The sequence below is a fragment of the Tursiops truncatus genome, chromosome 9 (assembly GCF_011762595.2).
Source record: "Tursiops truncatus isolate mTurTru1 chromosome 9, mTurTru1.mat.Y, whole genome shotgun sequence".
NCBI classification, from domain to species: domain Eukaryota; kingdom Metazoa; phylum Chordata; class Mammalia; order Artiodactyla; family Delphinidae; genus Tursiops; species Tursiops truncatus.
The window spans coordinates 2,073,328-2,094,249 of NC_047042.1; the positions used below are offsets into that span (position 1 = coordinate 2,073,328).

Sequence of the window (20,922 nt, forward strand, 5' to 3'; positions counted from 1 at the left end):
AGAAAACATTTTTAACGAAGAGATCAACAAAGAGCTGTGGCAAAATGTCAGTCAGGTTAATATGCTTTTAATTGGAATCCCTGGTGGAGAAGATGAGACTAATAGAAAAATTATTTGAATAAATAAGTAAAACTATTTTCCAAATTTGAGGAGCACTGAGTGTCCACAAATCCAAGAAAATGAAATATTCTTCAATAGCAAATTCACACCAGAAGAAATGTTAAATAAAATCCTTCAGGCCATACGAAGAGAACTGCAGGTGGAATTGGGTCTACATCAAGAATGAAGACTAATGGAAAGGATAATTAGATGGGTAAATACATGTGATTTTTTTCTTATCATTTACATCCCCATAAAAGATAAACTGTTTAATAAACAGAACAATGTAGTGTGGGATCTGTGACACAGATAAGCTTAACTGGGTGGATGTCAACAATAGCGCAAAGGTCAGGAGAGAAGAAATGGAAGTATAATATTTTAAGATGTTTATACTTCATATGAAGTGGTATAATATTAATTAAAGGTAGACTGTGATAAACTAATGATATACACCATAAGCCTAAAATTACCACTAGAATAAAAACACACAGAGCTCTACCTAATAGGTCAACAAGGCAGATAAATGGAAGCACAAACACTATTCAATTAATTTAATTGAATGTAGAAAAAATAGAAAAAAAAGGAGCAAAAAATAAGTTGGGGAAATAGAAAACAGTGAGATGATACACTTGAACCTGACAATGTGAGTAGTTACATAGAATTGGGTTTAAAGATATTGTCAGATATTGTCAGACTGGACTTAAAATGCAAGATCAAACTGTATGTTGCCTAAATAAATACATCTTAAATATGAAGATATAAATTTAAAGTAAGGGGCTAGCAAAAGGCATAGCATTTGTACTGGCCAGTTTTATGTGTCAGTCTGGCTAAGCAATACTAGTTATTCAATTAAACACTAATCTAGGCATTGTTGTGCAGGTTATTTTGTAGATAAGATTAACATTTACAATCAGCTGACTTTAAGGGGATAATCTGGTGGGACTGATTTAATCAGTTGAACGGCCTAAGACAAGAACTGACGGTCCCTTGAATAAGAAATTCTGCCTGTGGACTTCAGCTTCAGACTGCGGCCAAGAGTTTTTTGTCTACCCTTCCTGAAGACCTGCCCTGTAAATTTTGGAATTATCTAGTTAGCTATCACAATTACATGAGCCAATTTCTTGCAATAAATCTCTCAGTATACATACATCCTACTGATTCTTTTCTCTGGTGGAACCCTGACTGATAAACCATGATAATACTAATAAAAAGAAATCTGTAATTGGCAGTATTAATATTAGACAAAACAGAAGTCCGAGGAAAGATTATTACAAGGAACAAAAAATATCTCATAATGGTAGGGGCATGAATATAACCAGAAGGATATAGCATAAAAAATGTTTCAGTAAATTAAAAAGTATTCAAATCACACATATTCTCTCTGACAACTGAATTAAATTAGGTTTCAATAACAGAAAGATCTCAGGGTTTCCCTGGTGGTGCAGTGGTTGAGAGTCCGCCTGTCAATGCAGGGGACACGGGTTCATGCCCCGGTCCGGGAAGATCCCACATGCCGTGGAGCGGCTGGGCCCGTGAGCCATGGCCATTAAGCCTGCACATCCGGAGCAACGGGAGAGGCCACAACAGTGAGAGGCCCGCGTACCACAAAAAAAAAAAAAAAAAAGAAAGATCTCTGAAAATTCCCATAACATCTGGAAATTAAACACCACAATTCTAAATAACCAATTGCTTGAAGAAGAAATCCAAAGAGAAATGAACATTATGAAGTGAATGGAAATGAAAATACAATATGTCAAAATTTGTGAGGTGCCACTAAGGCTAGGGAGAAGTTTATATCTTGACGGCCACAAATTATCAAAACATTACCCACTCCTCCTCAAAATAAAAACCTGAATAGCCGTATGTATTACAGAAATCGAATTTTTAGCACACACACACACACACACACACACAAACCCAAAAGACAAAAAACACTTCCCAACAAAGAAAACAAAATAAAAGGTGTACTCTGTCTTTGCCTTGCTGCTTATAGTAAAATGCAGGAGGAAAGAGATAAATTGATGATGGCACTGCTAAGCAAAAAGAAACCATCATCTGGTAATTAGAAACCTATCCAGATTTCAAAGAATGCTAAAATCAGGAAGTCCACTGTTAAAAAGCAAGATCTAGAGAGTAATGCAATGGCTGGATAAACTTTTGCTACCAAGACTACATATGTGATTCATAGGTCCACTCAACCATCCTGGAAGAAACCTGGAATTGAGATATGGAATTGCAGAAAAGTTCTGTGCCTCCACAAGAGGTGTCACTCTTGACTAACGATGTGAATACCCATGACATACACAGGAGAACTGCCAGGTTTTTAAGAATGTTTTACAGCAGAAACACTGCTAACTTGGACTAAAGGTAACAGAGACAGGACCAAATTAAAGGCAGTTTTTAGATTTCCAAAATTCTACAAGCAAGAAATGGGCTGGTAGAATTAATCATCTGCAAACATGTACTACCCTTGAATAAAAAAGGAATGACTCCCATGGAAAAGTACTGGGTCCAGTGGTAGACCAAGTCAGACCCACAGGCCTGAAAGAGGGGATAATGGAACTTCCATGGACTAGAATGTAGTGCCTCTGTGGGCCCAGTGGGCAGAGGATTGAGCTATAGAGGACTATTCTCAAGACTAGAAATATACTGGAATTTTCCCTTCTAAATTTCAAACTTGCTTGGGACCAGTGACCCCTTTCTTTCTTCCAATTTCTCCCTTTATAATTATTAAATTATTAACTACCTGGACATAATTGATATTTATAAACTAATACACTCAACAACTACAGAATATACATTGTTTCCAATAAAATAACTATATATATGAATTAAATTAATAAGTAACATATTAAATCAGAACTCAATACAAAATGATACCTGAAAATCTCCAAAAAAAATTCACAATTTTTTTTGAGGAGGAAAAAAAGAAAAAAGGGAAAAGTGTCCTTTGGCAGTTGCATGGTGAAGTGAAAAATTAGCAAAGGGAAAAAAATTAAGATCCTGCAAGAAATAAAGAACTAAAATCTGGAGGGCACAGAATCCCTCTCCAATTACTGAAACAAATTAATAAATAAATCTACTAGCAGAAAAGGACTAGAAATTTTGTAAGACATCCCAAATACCTTAAAAATGAATATAAAAAGACAAACATATCTGCACAGAATTATTTCAAAAAATGAGAAAAAGACCAAATTCACATCAACTGTGGAAGAGTTTCCTTCCAAAAAATAAAGCCCCAGCCCAGATGTTTTCATTGATGAATTCTATGACATTTTAAGTAAATCCTAATTTTTTTAAAAAAACTAATTACTGGGCTTCCCTGGTGGCGCAGTGGTTGAGAGTCCGCCTGCCGATGCAGGGGACACGGGTTTGTGCTGCGGTCCAGGAAGATCCCACATGCCGCAGAGCGGCCGGAGCCTGTGCTCCGCAACGGGAGAAGCCACAACAGTGAGAGGCCCGCGTACCGCAAAAAAAAAAAAAAAAAACTAATTACTGTTTTTTTTTCTTCCCCCCAGAATACAGAGGAAGAGAGAACACTTGCCCAACTTGCTTTCTTAAGGCTGGCACATTCATAATACCAAACCTGAGAAAGAAATTATAACAAAATACATAATATAATAACACAGATCTTCAAAATATTAGCAAATTAAATCCAGCAGCATATAATAATGAAGTAGATTTGTTCAAAGACAGAGATTTTGGTGACTATACACAACCGAGTGTAAAATAGTTTTACACTTTGCAAAAATAGTTTGGAAAAGTCTCAAAACAAAGGGACTACTAAAACCTTCAGTAAAAACCAAACAAAAGCAGCAAACTCTGGGGAAGGGGCAGAATATAATTTCTAGAGTCACCACATTATATTATTCCAATGCTCAACTTAAAAGAATAATAATAATTTAAAAAAGCTCAGAAAAACACGGCCCATTACAGGAACATAGTAAGTTGACATATACAATGGAATATTGCTCAGCCATAAAAAGAAACGAAAGTGAGTTATTGGTAGTGAGGTGGATAGACCTAGAGTCTGTCATACAGAGTGAAGTAAGTCAGAAAGAGAAAGACAGAAATCAATCTTGAAGAAGCCCAGACATCAGGCTTATTAAAAAAAAGACTTTAAAATGACTATGTTAAATATGTTCAAAGAGCTAAAGATGTAAAAAGAACAAAGAACATAAGGAAAATGGTGTATGAAGAAAATGAAAATAACAATAAAAGACGGAAATCACAAAAAAGGAAAGAGAAATGTTGGAACTGAAACAACAGTAAATAAAATTAACTAGAGGGGTTGAACTTCATATTTGAGGCTGCACAAGAAAAAATCAGTGAATTTGAAAATAGGACAGTTGAAATTACAAAATCTAATTTGCAGAAAGAAAAATGGATGAAGAAAAGTAACTAGTGTCAAAGGGACTTGTGGGACACCAGTATGTACATTATGGGAATCCCAGAAGAAGAGAAAGAAAAATAAATAATGACCAAAAACTTGATGAAATACATGAATTGACAAATCCAAAAATACAAGTTCCAAGTAGGAAAAACTGAAAGAGACCCACACCAGCACACACATTACAAGCAAACTGTTGAAGACAAAGGCATAGAAAAATATTGAAAGCAGCAAGACAGAAGTAATTCATCATTTACATGAGGCCCTACATAAGACAATCAGCTAATTTCTCAACAGAAACCTTGTAGGCCAGAAGTGAGTAGGAAGATACATTTAAAGTGCTGGGGAAAAAAAAGTGTCAACTGAGAATTTTATATCCAGCAATAATATCCTTCAAAAAATTTTGGAGAAATTAAGCCATTCCAAGATAAAGAAAAGATGAGGGGGTTCATTACCACTAGATCTGTCCTAAAAGAAATGATAAAGGGAGTCCCTTCAAGGTACAAATGAAAGGATGCTAGACAGTAACTCAAAGTCAGACTTCATCCGACTTTATATCTTCATATGAAGATTTCTAGTAAAGGTAACACATAGTGAGTATAAATATCAGTATTACGGTAGTTTCAGGCTCTAACCACTATTTTTGTTTTCTACAGGATTTAAGAAACAAATGCATAAAAACAATTATAAATTATGTTATTGGGTACACAATATTAAAGATATAATTTAGAACATCAATAATTTAAGGGGGATGCAGAGTTGTAAAGGAGGAGAGTTTTTATATCTGAATGTAATTAAGTTGATAACCATTATAATTAGATTGTTATAATAGAATGTTATATTTCATTGCCACTGTAGCCACAGAGAAAAGAACTTTACTATATATACAAAGGAAATGAGAAGTGAATCAAAAAGTGTCATTATAAGAAATCAACTAAACAGAAAAGAATGCAGAAATGGAGGAAATAAGGAACAAAAAAGCTGTGAGAAATATAGAAAACAGAGAAAAATGACAGAAGTCCTTCCTTATAAGTAATAACTTTAAATGTTAGTGGATTAACATCTCCAATCAAAAGACAGATATTGGCAGAATGGATTAAAAGAAAAAAAAACATGATGCAACTGTTAACTACAAGAGACCCATTTAGTTCTAAAACACAAATAGGCTGAAAGTGAAAGAACAGAAAAAGATCTTACATGCAAGGATTAATCGAAAGATTAATCAAAAGAAAGCTGGGGTGGCCATACTACTGTCAGACAAAATTAACTTTTGGACAAAAATTGTTACGAGAACATTACATATCAATGATGGACAATTCAGTTCATCAAGAAGAGATAACAATTATAAACATATATGCACCTCACCTAGAAACAGAGTCTCAAAATATATAAAGCAAACATTGAAAGAACTGAAGGGAAATAGAAAGCTATAAAATATTAGTGACTTCAGTAACCCACCTTTAATAATAACCATACAAAAAAATTAATAAGGAGATAGAGAGCTTAAACAACACTATAAACCTATTAGACCTAAGAGACATACAGAGAAGCCTCCACAAGAATAGCTAAATACACATTTTTATCAAGTGCACAGGGAACATTCTTCAGGACAGCTCATATGTTATGTAACAAAAAAAGTCTCAATAAACTTTAAGAAAATTGAAATAATACAAAGTGTCTTTTATGATTATAATATAATAAAGCTAGAAACCAGTACATTAAGGAATACTGGAAAGTACACAAATGTTTGGAAATCAAATAATATACTATTGAACAATTAATGAATCAATTGATAAACACAAGGGAAACAGATACTTGAGACAAATGAAAATGATGACACAATATGCTAAAGCTTATGGGATGCAGCGAAAGAAGTGCTAACTCTAAATACTTAGATCAAAAAAGGGAGATCTCAAATTATTAAACTGACTTCACTTAAGGAAGTAGGAAAAGTGGGACAAACTGACCACAAAGTCAACAGAATGATGGAAATAATAAAGATTAAAATTGAGGTAAAAAAAAAAAAAAAATATATATATATATATATATATGTATGTATATAGGAAAGTAATAGAGAATATTAACAAAACCAAAAGCTGGTTTGTTGAAAACATCAAGAAAATTAACCACTTTAGCTACATTGGCAATGAATAAAAGAGAAAAGACTTAAAATACTAAAATAACAATATTAGTGAAAGCGGAGACATTACTACTGATTTTACACAAACAGCAATATAAAACTATACTATGAATAACTGTACACCAGTAAGTTGTATAACCTAAATGAAATGGACACATTTCTTTTTTTGGGGGGGGTTAGGATTTTTATTTTTCCTTTGATTTTCTTTTTTTGGGGGGAGTATAGTTGCTGGACACATTTCTAGAAACACATAATCTACCAAAATGACACATAAAGAAATAGAAAATCTGAATAAATGTGAAACTAGTAAGACATTAAATCAGTAATCAAAAACCTCCTCATAGAGAAAACCCAGAACCAGATGGCTTCACTTGTGAATTCTACTAAAATTTAAAGAAGTAACACAAATTCTTTTTTCAAACTCATCCAGAAAGTCAGAGGAGTAGACACTTCCTAACTCATCCTATAAAGCCAGCCAGATGAGACACTACAAGAAAATTAGGCCAATATCCCTTATGAATACTAATACAAAAATCCTCAACAAAATATAAGAACATCAAATTTAGCAACATATTTAGAGGATTGTAAACTGTGACCGAGTGGGTTTTACTCCCAGAATGCAAGGATGATTCAACATACAAAACCTTGATCAATAAAATATACCACATTAACAGAATGAAATGTGGGGGAAAAAACATATGCTCATCTCAATTTACATAGAAAAAACATTTTTTCAATGTCAATACCCTTTTATAATAACAATAATCAACTACGTATGGAAGAAAACTCTCTAAACATGTTAAAGGCCATATACAAAGAACTCACAGCTAACATCATATTCAACGATGAAAGACTGAAAGTTTCCCCCTTAAGATAAGAACAATACGAATGTGCACATTTGCCACTTATATTCAACATTATCAGAAGTTCTTGACAGCGTAATTTGGTAAGAAAAATAAATGAATACAATTGAAAAAGAATAAAATTATTTCTGTTCAAAGATGTCATGATCTTATATGCATAAAATCCTCAACACTCTAAAAACCCTACTAAATCTAATAAACAAATTCTGCAAAATCACACCATGTGAAACCAATATGCTAAAATAGTTGTATATCTATAAATTAGCAATGAATAATCCAACATGGAAAAGAATAAAACAATTCATTTGCTATAGCATAACAAATAAAATGTTTAGCAATAACTTTAACCAAGGAGGCAGAAGATCTATTCACTGAAAACTACAAAACATTGCTGACAGAAATTAAAGGAAATGTAAATTTGGAAAGACATCCTGTGTTCATGGAAGACTTAATATTAAGATAAAAATACTACCTAAAGCAATCTACAAATTCAATGCAATCCCTATCAAGATCCCAAATGTATTTTTTTCTTTTCAGAAATAGAAAACCTCATCCTAAAATCCACATGGAACTCCAGGATCCACAAATAACCAGAAAAATCTTGAAAAAGAAAGATTTGGAGCAATCACATTTTTTTATTTCAAAACTGATTACAAAGCTACAGTAATCAAAACCATGTGATATTAGCATAAACACAGACATACAGACCAATGGAACAGAAGAGAGGTCCCAGAAACAAACCCTCGTGTACACGGTCAACTGATGTCCAACATGGAGGCTAAGACTATTCCATGGGTAAAGGATAGTCATCTCAACAAATGGTGCTAGAAAACTGAATATCCACATGCAAATGAATAAAGTTGGAGCCTTATCATACATTATATACAAAAATCAACTCACAACGTCCCCACCACCAAATACCACCACACTGGGGATTAGGTTTTGGCATATGAATTTACGGAGGGTACAAATATTCAGCCTATAGCAATAAGTTTGGTGAAAGTTAGAGAGGAATACTTTGTACTATTTTTCTGAAGTCCAACATTATATCAAAATAAGACGTTTAAAACAATCAATTACCTAGATATAAATCTAAGTAAAATATTTGTAAGACCTCTATAAGAACAATTACAATTGGGATACATTTAAATGAAGACTTAATGGGATATATTTTAATGAAGAAGCACATGTGCGTGCACACGCGCGCACGCACGCACACACACACATCATGTTCATGAATTGAAAGACTCAGTACTGGTAGGATGACAATTCTCCCAAATAGCATTGCAGATTCAGTGAAGTGGCGATCATAATCCAACAGCCATTTTTATAGAACTTGACAAGCTGATCCAAAAGTTTGAATGGAGAGGCAATGGATCTCATAACATTGGGTTTGCCAAAAAAGTTCGCTTGGGTTTTTCTGTAAGATGTTACAGACAAGCCCGAATGAACTTTCTGGCCAACCCAATACAAAAGGACATGCCTTATCAGAGACTGAGACTCATTAAAAGTTATAACTGTTTTTTTTTAATTGGAGTATAACTGTTTTACACTGTTGTGTTAGTTTCTACTAACATTGTTAGTACTTGTAGTACTAACTAATGTAGTAGTACATTGTTCTACTTCATTGTTAGTACAATGAAGTGAATCAGCTATATGTATACATGTATCCCCTCCCTCTTGGACGTCCCTCCCACCACCCTCCATCCCACCCACCTAGGTCATCACAGAGCACTGAGCTGCACTCCCTGTACTATACAGCTGGTTCCCACTAGCCATGTATTTTATACATGGTAGCGTATTTATGTCAAACCTAATCTCCCAATTCATCCCACCCTCTCCTTTCCCCCATGTCCACACGTCTGTTCTCTACACCTGTGTTTCTATTCCTGCCCTGCAAATAGGTTCATCTGTACCATTTTTCTAGATTCCACATATATGCGTTAATATATGATATTTGTTTTTCTCTTTCTGACTTACTTCACTCTGTATGACAGAGTCTAGGTCCATCCACATCTCTACAAATGACCCAATTTAATTTCCTGTTATGTCTGAGTAATATTCCATTGTATATATGTACCACATCATCTTTATCCATTCATCTGTTGATGGGCATTCAGGTTGCTTCCATGACCTGGCTATTGTAAATAGTGCTGCAATGAACATTGGGGTGCATGTGACTTTTTGAATTATGATTTTCTCAGGGTATATGCCCAGTAGCGCGATTGCTGGGGATAGACGAACGTATCAGTGGAACAAGAGTATTCAGAAACATATCTGCCTTTAGAGATACTTAAGTGTAACACTGGATAAAGGATGAACTTCTCAATAAATCACACTGAGAAACTGGGCGTTCTACATGAAATAAAATCAGACTACAACTTCACATAATATAAAACAATTCAACTGGGATTTCAGTATATACCACCTACTCATGTTTAAACATAAGAACCACTCTATTCTTCCCTTTCCTCCTGCTTTTACATTCCATAAACACTTTTTCTTGATTGTGTCTTAAATATACTAAATCTACTTTCTATTGCTGCGGCCAGTAATCAGCTCTGAAGCATGTCATCCTTAGTCATGCCTTTGTATGTGTTTTCTCTCTGCTAGGAAAACTCGGTACACAAATCTCTGTATAATCTTCTCCCATTTATCATGCAGGGCTCAACTCAAGAGTCACTTTTTAAAACAAATTTATTTATTTATTTATTCATTTATATTTGGCTGAGCCGGGTCCTAATTGCGGCATGTGGGATCTTTTAGTTGCAGCATGCAGGATCTATAGTTGCGGCATGAGGGATCTTTTAGTTGTGGCATGCAGGATCTGTAGCTGCAGCATGTGAAATCCTAGTCGTGGCATGAGGGATCTAGTTCCCTGGCCAGGGATCGAACCCAGGCCCCCTGCATTGGGAGCATGGGGTCTTAGCCACTGGACCACCAGGGAAGTCCCAGGAGTCACTTTCTGAGTGAAGTCATCCTTGACAATCCAACTGATGGATCCCCTAGTTTCACCCTAGACACTCTCCATGGTAGTCTCCAACTGAACCCCAAACCTGGTCCATCACCCACCCTTCTCTGCCCTGCTCCCTTTCTTGGAGCTAACCTCTATGGACTCCATCACCCAGGTTCCCTTCCTTTGGGTCTGGCCACAGGAAGGCTCCATGAGAGGACAGCAGGACAGGACATTTATCTTCCTCTTGCCTCCTGCCAGTTTTATGGAGTGGCTGCCTCACTGTGCGCCTACAGCCCAGCTGGTGTCAGGCAGCCCTGTTTCCCCAGCTCTCACAGGCCACTGTCTCATTCTTCCCTCATCATTCTTCAAGCCTATGGATGGTAGCTGCTTCAAGATGCTGTAGTCCCAGGGCCTCAACATCCCTTATCCCTACCCAGACCTCTGACAGTGGCACTTTCATTCAATCCTATTCAAAATACTAGTGAGCAGACCTCCTGTTTACTGTTTAAATCCTGCCAGGTACACTAGGGTGCATCATATCACCTTGTTTAATGCTTGTTATTGTGCCTATCATCATACGCAATGACTTTATTCACCTGTTTGTTTATAAGCTGCTTGCCCAGACAAAATATAAACACCAGAGAAGCAACTTGTTCATGTCTCTCATCAATGTATCCCCAGTGCCAGACACTTAGTAAGCATGCTATGTGTTGCTGAATTCTAACACATTTCCTGGAGGAATAAAATATAAAAAATGACATCAGTGTTACAATAAAGGGTTAGTTGCTCAAGATAAGGAAGATTTGGCTTACAAAGCGTATAATAAGTTATCCTATGAAGCCAGGGTTTTATTATTGTAGGTTTTAAAATAATGAGGTGATTACACTTGGAATTTACAAGTATAATCGGAAGCAATGTGAGCTATGGACTGAAAAGGAGAAAAAGTAAAGGGATACCAGTTAGGAAAAGACTAATCATTCCAGGCACAAGAAAATGGAATCCAAATTAAGATGACTACAGTGGGGATGAAGACAAGCAGATGAATTTGGGTGAAAGATCTAAACAAGAATTTAACTGTAGGAAGGCAGTGGGGGAGAGAGAAGGGAATGAGCAGTTATAAAGTGCTATGGATGGCTGTCCAGTTAACAAGCTCTGTGTGGCAGGCAGACCTGTGAAATCTCCCAGATAAAGATGTCAGTCTAAGCAGAACACAGCAGGGTGAGAGATACAGTCTTTACACGGCTATAAAATTTTGCTTTTTAATTTTTGAAAAGTCATGCTCAGAATCAATTAGAGGACATTCAAAAATGTCTGTAGGGCTTCCCTGGTGGCGCAGTGGTTGAGAGTCCGCCTGCCGATGCAGGGGACACGGGTTCGTGCCCCGGTCGGGGAGGATCCCACATGCCGCGGAGCGGCTGAGCCCGTGAGCCATGGCCGCTGAGCCTGCGCCTCCGGAGCCTGTGCTCCACAACGGGAGAGGCCACAACAGTGAGAGGCCCGCGTACCGCAAAAAAAAAAAAAAGTCTGTAGTTACACATACATTGTGAGAGAGGTTAAGATACTATGAACGTTTTGAACTGTTAAAATAACACACCAAAAATGTGAAAACTCAAAACGCCCATTATTTAAGATTAGTACTCACATTTCTGTAAATTTATACAAGGAAATACTCAAAAAATAAAAGCTGGTTAAGTATTCTTGTAAATAACATTTACTATAATAATAAAAATAGGAAATAATCTAAATTCCAACATAAACAAAATGTTTAAACATAATTCCTACAATTAGTTGGCCATTTTTAACAAACAAAAGTAATAAGAAGACAGTAGAGTAATATGGAATGATATTTACAACTTAATGGTTAACAGAAAAAAAATTATAATTTCATTATTCCCACTGAACCATTTATTGATAGCTCTGTTAAAATTATAAATTTATGAAGACAAAAATCAGGTGATACTATACACAAATTATAAATTTGAAGTATTAGAGAAAGAAAGCACTTCTTATTTTTCCTTAGCGTGACTTTAGTGTTGTTAACAATGGTGTTCAAGCTTTAAGGGAAAATTTTAATTTTTTACCTTTTTATTATGAAATCTAACACATGGAAAAAATAAGACATAAATGTACAATATAATGAATGTTTGCATAGAAAACCTGTCTAGAAACAATTGAGGCCATAACGTAGAAATCTGCCACCATGTACAATATAATGAATGTTTGCATAGAAAACCTGTCTAGAAACAATTGAGGCCATAACGTAGAAATCTGCCACCCTTTAACACTCTGCCTATGTCCCACCCACTCACACTCCTTCCCATCCACAGATCAGCACTAGTCTTCTTCTGTGTCATGGTGATAATTTCCTTGGATTGCTCTATAGTTTTAGCTTTTAGCATTCACAAATAAATCTCTATAAAACAGAGCTTAGCTATGCCTAAATTACATGGATTCCATTGTCCTTAGCTTCTTTTCCACAAGTTATATTTATAAAATATATTCATGTGGTTGTAATTCCCATTCACCAATTATAGCCGTTCCATTGTATGAATACATCACTGTTTATTTGTACATTTTACTATGAATAGACATTTAGGTTGTCTCTAGTTTGGGACTATGAGAAAATATGCTGAGAGGAAATTTCCCTGAGAGTCAAATGCTAGATCATAGAGTATGTGCATCGTCATGTTTACAATAATACCAAACTGCTGCCCAAGGGGCAAGATTTATACTCACTCAGGCAGTGTATGCTGCTCCGAGACTCCACATTTTTTTGAACACCTAGTGTACTGAGACTATTTATTTTCTGCCCACCTGATAGTTGCGTAGTAGGAGCTCATTTTGTTTTTAATTTACATTTCCCTGATTACAAAAAGGTTGAACATATTTTCATGGATCCATTGACCATTTGGAATTACTCTTTTGTGAATTACTTGTTAAAATCTTTTCCCATTTTTCAAAATTGTTTTGTCTTTTTAAAAAATGTTTTCTATGGGTTCTTTATATATCCTAGTCTTTTGTTGGGTATATCCATTATAAATAATTTTCCCATTCTGTAGATTATCTTTTCTCTCTTTGCAGTGTCTTTTGATAAACATAAGCACTCAAATTTTATGTAGACAAAAACGTTTTTTATTAAAGTTAGTGATTTTTGTGTGTTTTTCTGGAAATCTTTTTCTGATACTGAAGACACGATATTTTCTTGTTATATTCTAAAACATTTACAGTTCTTTATGTACATATGTCTGTAATACGTCTGGAAGTGAATTTTTAGCTGGGTCCAATCTTAATTTTTTCTATATGGCTTTATATGCCAGTGTTACCTGACAATTTTTGTTTTATGTATTTCAGACCTATGTTAAATCCTCACAGATTTAGAAATATTTTATTTTCACCTTTTCTTGTTAGACTTACCCTTTCATCATTACTTAATGCCTCTCTGTGTAACTAGTAAGACTTCTTGCCTTAAAGTCTGCTTTGTTGACAGCACATTTTTTTGGTCCTTAGATGTAAAACTAAAACAAGAGTTCCTGGTTGCATGTCTGAGCAGGATAAATTTTTAGAGTCTAAAATACCTTATTAAAAACAACTGTATCTACTGAACAATTCACTTTCACTGTAAAATTAAATTACAAAAGTACACTTTATTAATAAAATTATCTCAAGATGTTTAACCTATAACCTAATTATTTCTAACTACTAACACAGACACTGTATCACCATGAAAGAGCTCCTTGCTTAAGTTTCCTGGGACTCCCCAAAGCTTTGGATGTGCAACAGAAAACCTTACTTATAAAGAAAGCAACAGGAAACAACAGCGCTGCATAAACGATTAGTGAGCTATACACTCATCCATAACAGTCAATGAAACCAGCGTGTGGCCTCATTAGGGGGAAAGGCGGCCTATTAGGTATCGCTTTATCAACACCAATACTCAAGAGACTCAAACCTTCACGTCCATCAAATCACCTAGGATGCTGATAAACGTAAATGTGTGGCCCCCACACCCTGGATATATTTTTGAGAAGGTCTTCAGGTAACTTTGAGACAGTGCCGTAGTTTGAAGAGGAAGAAGAAGGAGGAGTGGGATATTACGTCAAAAAAAGAATGTCATTTGATGAGCTTAAATAGGAATAAAATAAAAAGGAAAGCAAAATACACAGTCTTACAGAAATAATAGAAACTACAGAAATTACACAGTAAAACGTATTTTAGAATCTGTGTTTTAAAAAATTCTATCAGAAACAATATAATATTCTAGCTGGTCTTTGCTTGTAGTACCTTTATGATATAATTTATGAAATTATGAGGCATCTATAATTCACAAATTAGAACTTTTTCATTATTCAGTGTCAAAATGATTGACAAAATGATGCATATAGTAAGAATGATAATGTGTAAAGAAGTACTTTCAGTGAAAATCAATTTAAAATGCTAAATTAACTAGAAATGAGAAAAATAATACAGGTAGAAATGTTAAGTCTCTAGGTTTATAAGCAAACGATCTTTATCTGTGATCTAGACATAAAGATTAAATGAGTAAAGATATCCAAAAAACAAGAAAACATCACCGTTTACTTTACCAACTGCTGAGAAAGTAAATAAACTTCCCTCACATAATAGACATGCTTATTCAATCTTTGCTGAACATAAACTTGGTGTGTTTTCATTTTGGAAGTTAAGTCACTTTACAAAGTATCTCATATGTTTTATGTGCTTCTATCTAGTATTCCATTTCACACTTGAATGGGTAAGTTCATTTAATATGTTAATTTTGTCTTATAACTATTGTTATATTTTATAGTGCCTACCAATTTGGAGAATGATATAAATGTTTTTTGGGTAGTATGTGCTCTTTAAAATTTTTAAAGTAATAGCCTTCTGTAATATAGACTGTATTAATCACTGTAAAAATTCTGTAAAAATGACTGTATATGATGGGGACCTGAAGGTCACATTATATTTAATGAGTTCTGTGCAAAAAAGGAGCTCAGTCTCGCTTAAGTAATCGAACAGAGATGATAATAGCATAAAGGTAATTCTAAATTAAAATATTTATTTACCATAGAACAACACAAAATGAGATACAGCAAATCAATACTTGATAAGTGTACTGAGCAATGATAATGAACCCATAAAATTCAAAAAATAAATGTTATTTCTCTCCTCTACGCAAAGATATGACTCTTATTGCCACATTAAATTTGAACTCTCCCACTTTGCTTTCAAAGCCTGTCATTCCCCACAGCTCTTCTGATACTAATCCTCTAGTCCCAGTCAAGCAAAATTCCCCCAGAAATCTGACACTCAGTCATGCCCTTGCTTGGGTGGTACTTGCTAAGCCTGTATCTTCAAAGTCTTACCTCAAGTCTCAAATCACTCAGAAAGCCTTTTTTTCAATTATATTAATCCTATATAGAGATTCATCCTATCTCTAACTTAGTTTGCTTTATATAATCTCCTTTCCGTTCTCTTCCCTGTAGTTTGGTGGTCTCTTGTTCTCTAATTGTTTCCTGGATGCATCTCCTGTATCTCTAAGCTCTGTGGGCCAAGACATATATTTGGGAGAGCAAAGCAGTATTTCAGGGGCAGAAAATATTTTGGAGATTTATACAACAGTTTCATTATATACTTCCCATGGTGTTTGTTGTCAGGAGTAAAAGAGTTGCTTAATGAACTTGATCAAATAGTACAGCATATAATAATGCTGAATGTTATAATTACATGGTAAAATTAGAGTACCTGAAAATTGGGTTTATCTGAACTTTTATACATGCAAAAAAACTCCAATGATGAAATTATTATTCATAATAATTTCATTATGATGAAACCTACCATTTCAACTGAAAGAGCTATGTTTATTTCAAAATTCTTAGAATTAATAAGATGCAACTATTTAAATTTTTAAGTTTGTCTTAAGGCTTTATTGACAGGCAATATAAATGCATTTAATAGACAGCTAAACTACTAAGTTTTGGTTTCACTGTTTGGCATCACCAGGCTTTTCTTCATCATTTTCTGTGCTCTAGCGTGATATGCGTAATCACAGATTATCAAAACAGTCACAAGGTTGGCATTTGTAAGTGATTTATTTGTTAAATTTGTATTGTATTTCCTGAGATAAATTTTCAGTACATTTTGTCAAATTTCATATCCTTAAACAAAACCAATATTATGAAAAAGTAAAGCGAAATCTAACCAAGTTAAATAAAGCAAAGCAAAAATAATATTTAGTGTTCTACCATATGAAAAGGTTTTTAATCTAACATAAGATAGTAGAAAAGAGGGAAGAACAGAGAAGACTCAAACAATGGCACTAATGTAGTGATATTTATGTTGGGAAATCTTTCAAGACTGAAGGTTAATTGGCTCACTCCACAGCTGCAGATGGAAATTCTGAGACTGTGAATCCACGTCCTCATCCTAAACAGCCTCTATAGACGGTCCTATAATGAGCACAAAGATGGGGAAGCCAGATAGATGCTCAGATCCTTTAGTGCTAGGATCAACGGTCAGAAGGAACAACTGGTAGTAAAGCAACTCATATACTTACTTTTAAAAAAAGTGAAAAAGTTACCTAATCCAGACGATACAAATGTAAACTCTTCAAAAATTGATTCTAAAAGAAATATATTTTGGCTGTTAAGTAACTCTAGGTGTCTCATAACTAGTATTTGTGCTTCCTCCCAGACAACTGCCTAACACCCCAACCCCTCTTTACTCTAGTAGTAAAACAAGGCCAGAATTAAGTTGGCCTTTTTCTTTTAAATCTTCAGATTGACATAGTCTTTTCAAACACACTATTTCAAACCTAAATGATAGTAAAAATAAGTGATAGACATTCACTTAGGCATAATGAAGACTAGTGAATTTTCATACATATAAACCATAAAATCATAGTTCATTACATACCACAGCACTCAGGACATTTTGGGTGTTTCAGGGTATTCACTCCATACCCTGGGAAGCAGCGATTAATCCAAACCATTTGGAGAGTACCCTCAATGTAGTATATCTCAGGCAACGGCTCTGCACGTCTGCCCAGAACTTCCACTTGTTGATTAAAAAATCTCTCTATGAGAATTTTAGCCTAAAATAGAAATAAAGTATGAAAAAATTATCACATAAATGTAATTTTAGAACAAATAAGGATGCTTATGTATTTAGAAGCAGGGGAAACAAATTCTCAAGGTCCTTATTTTTTCTTGAATTCATAGGATATAAATAACACCTGTAAAACTGAAAAGATATCACCTATAAACCTCAAATATTTCTAAAAGTACTTCCATATACAACACAAAGAAAATATTTCAATATATAACCAAACTTTTTGGTCCCTTTGGTTTTGAATAATATATGGATGGGCATAAGAGCAAAACAAGACAGCTCTCTGAAATTAAATGTACTTTCAGAAGGGTACTCTAACAATTAAATGTTCTTAAAGAAATGTACTTTAAGAATCTTTAAGAAGCATATCCTGAGACATCTGCTCCACTCTTTACATAAAGAAAAATTAGGTTTAAAGATAGCATGCAGCACATGTTAGAACTTATAGCTCTGTTTCAAAACTCAAATTTACAAAATAATTAAGGCATAATTCTGACCTATAATTAATTACCTTTTTACTTGTAGTAATTATTCTGGCTTGACTCCGAAAAGTAACAAGAGGCTTATACTTTTCAGTGGCTGGTAAGCCTTACCTGGTAAAGCATGAGGTATGGTCATGAGTTCACACCCTCTACAAGCTAGTTAGTTCTGCTCAGTTCTCCTATGCTCACCTGCACCTCTCATGTAGTCAGAAGGAGGGGTAAATGAAATCGTGCTCATCTATAACCACGAATGGTGCATCTCAATCTACTGACTTCTCCAGGTACCTTACAAATTACATCCCTCTGATGAAAATTTCTATAAATAATTGTAAAAGTGTTTTTCAATATACTGCATTCAACTCATTCTATTACTGAATTACTATATTTTTACAGTCTAAATGGTTTTCTTGTACTTCTAATAAATTCTGTCAAATTTGCTGCTATTTACAATTTTGGTTAAGGAAGTGCTTATGAATTAATTAGCTACAAATCTGGTATCCAATTAACTATATTTAAATGCAAGACTACAAATAAAAGTATCAGGAGACATGATCATAATCACTTGGCTTCCTGACACCCTATGCAGGAAAAAGAAAGAAAAAAAAAAAAAACAATGAAACTATACCTCGCAAAACCTGACAAGAACAAAAATTATCATGTAAATCAGATTCTTCTTTCCTGTTTTCTTTCTAAGAAGGAGAATGAGGATAAATCTCTTATTTGATAAAAATGGAAAGAAGGCAAGAAATTATTTGAATCATTGACTAAATTTTTTTTTTAAATAATGAGTATGTTGATGGTTGACATGGGGTTAATTATTTGTACCAAAGAAAGTGTGAAACTGAAGAATTCTCTGAATTGGGTAAAGATTAAAGATTTTAAAGTAAAAATTTTTGGACAAATTTGGATGACATAAGAACAAATCATAATTATAGAAATTCTTCATAGATTAATCACCTGAATCACCTTAATCACAAAGAATTAATACAACTGAATAAACATCAGATTGCCTGGCCCAAGCTACTCCTCCCTTCACCCACCCATCCCCAAATTTTATAGACTTATTAAGCATATATGAAAGGAATATGTTCTAATTATTGGTTATTGATTACAAGACTAGAACAAGAAATCATTACCACTTCAACAATAAGCAGTTTGTAAACTATATAAACTTCTGCGTGGAGAAGCTCAACAGCTTACTTTAAATACCATAACCTGCTCAACAGATCATGCCACATTAGGTACTGAAAAAGGCAACTAGAAAGGCTTAATATGTGCTCTACATTAGTCCAGTAAGCAATGAGAGTCCTAGGATAGGCAAAAAAATGGCATACATTATACACAACCAGAGATGAATTGGAGCTCCAGTATCCATCAAGAAATTCAGATAATGGAGCTCCAGTGACCTAAAATAGCAAAAAATGATATGAAGTATCCTTAGAACACATGAAGACATAAAAGTGGTATGAAAACACAGGAAAGGAAATTTATATCACAATAAAAGAGAAAGTATATTTGAAAAATTACCTACTTAAATTACAATTAATGAAGGCAGTAAAAAATGTAGTGAAATTAAAAACTCAGTGGACAGACTGAACATCAGATTAGGCCCTGCTGGAGCCAGAACAATTAAATGCAATAAATAATTGAAGAAATTACTCAGAATGGGCTTCCCTGGTGGCACAGTGGTTGAGAGTCCGCCTGCCGATGCAGGGGACGTGGGTTCATGCCCCGGTCTGGGAAGATCCCACATGCCACTGAGCGGCTAGGCCTGTGAGCCATGGCTGCTGAGCTTGTGTGTCCAGAGCCTGTGCTCTGCAGCGGGAGAGGCCACAACAGTGAGAGGCCTGTGTACCGCAAAAAAAAAAAAAAAAAAAAAAAATTACTCAGAATGAAGAACATATTTAAAAAAAGAAAAAAAAGTAAGAGAGAGGTGGAGAAATAAATGAGATAACCTGAAACATACTAAATGGGAGTTCAAGAGAAGCAAATGGGGCAACAGGTACTTTTCAAAGGTGTTCTGGCAGAAAAAATTTCCAGAACTGATCAAAGTAATGAATCCTCAGATTTCAGTGGAACAATAAATATAGGAAGACGGAAAAATACATAAGGAAAGACTAAGAGGCAAGAAGAAATTGTAAGCAAAGAAATGGATAAAACTGTGGGTAAATCTAAACAGACACTGACATTCTGAAACAATCTTAATAATAAGTGAAAAATTAAAAAAAATACTAGAATACTAGAAAAAACCTTGAAAGATAAAAACAGGTCATAAGAGTTAAGGGTCTTTAAGGCTTTTGTACTTTTTTGGAAGGTACTATAAACTAAGTAAGTTTTGGTTCTGCTATGAAGAATATGTTAAAATTTGAAACAAATCCAGAAGAAGAGTGAAAAAAAATATAACAAGAAAAAAGTCAGTTAAAAAAAGTTTAATCAATCCAAAGAAGATAGGGAAGGAGCAAAACCAGAAGAATAGAAAACCAGGTTAAATGATATATAATAGAATGATAAAAACCCATCCACATAAAGTAGAAGTATGATTTGAAAACAATAAAGCAATGAACAAGACTATAAAACAGTATCATTCTTTAAAAGGCACAATCATCCAAAAGAAAGAATAAAAGGAAAAAGTTACAAGAGATGGGACAAATAGAAAAAAATGGTGGATTTAAATCCAAATCTTTGATAATTAAATTAAATGTAATTGGTCTAAATTTTCTAATTAAGAGGCAGGGATTATTAACTTGATTTGTTAGCTGGATTGTTAACTATATCCAAAAGGAATGCTGTCAGCCACACGGCAGAATAGGAGATTCCAGTCTTCACTGCACAAAAACACTGATTTGACAACGATTCAGGGATGAAAATACTTTTTAAGAAATCCT

General features: G+C 34.5%; 1 protein-coding gene across 1 annotated transcript in view; it reads right to left on the reverse strand.

The window, feature by feature from the left end:
• Positions 1-20,922, reverse strand: part of ZPBP (zona pellucida binding protein) — a 101,472-nt gene that overhangs the window by 20,345 nt on the left and 60,205 nt on the right. The window contains exon 7 of the mRNA XM_019939917.3: positions 17,361-17,538. Coding sequence (XP_019795476.1) covers positions 17,361-17,538 — 178 coding nt within the window. The remainder of the gene's footprint in view (positions 1-17,360; positions 17,539-20,922) is intronic.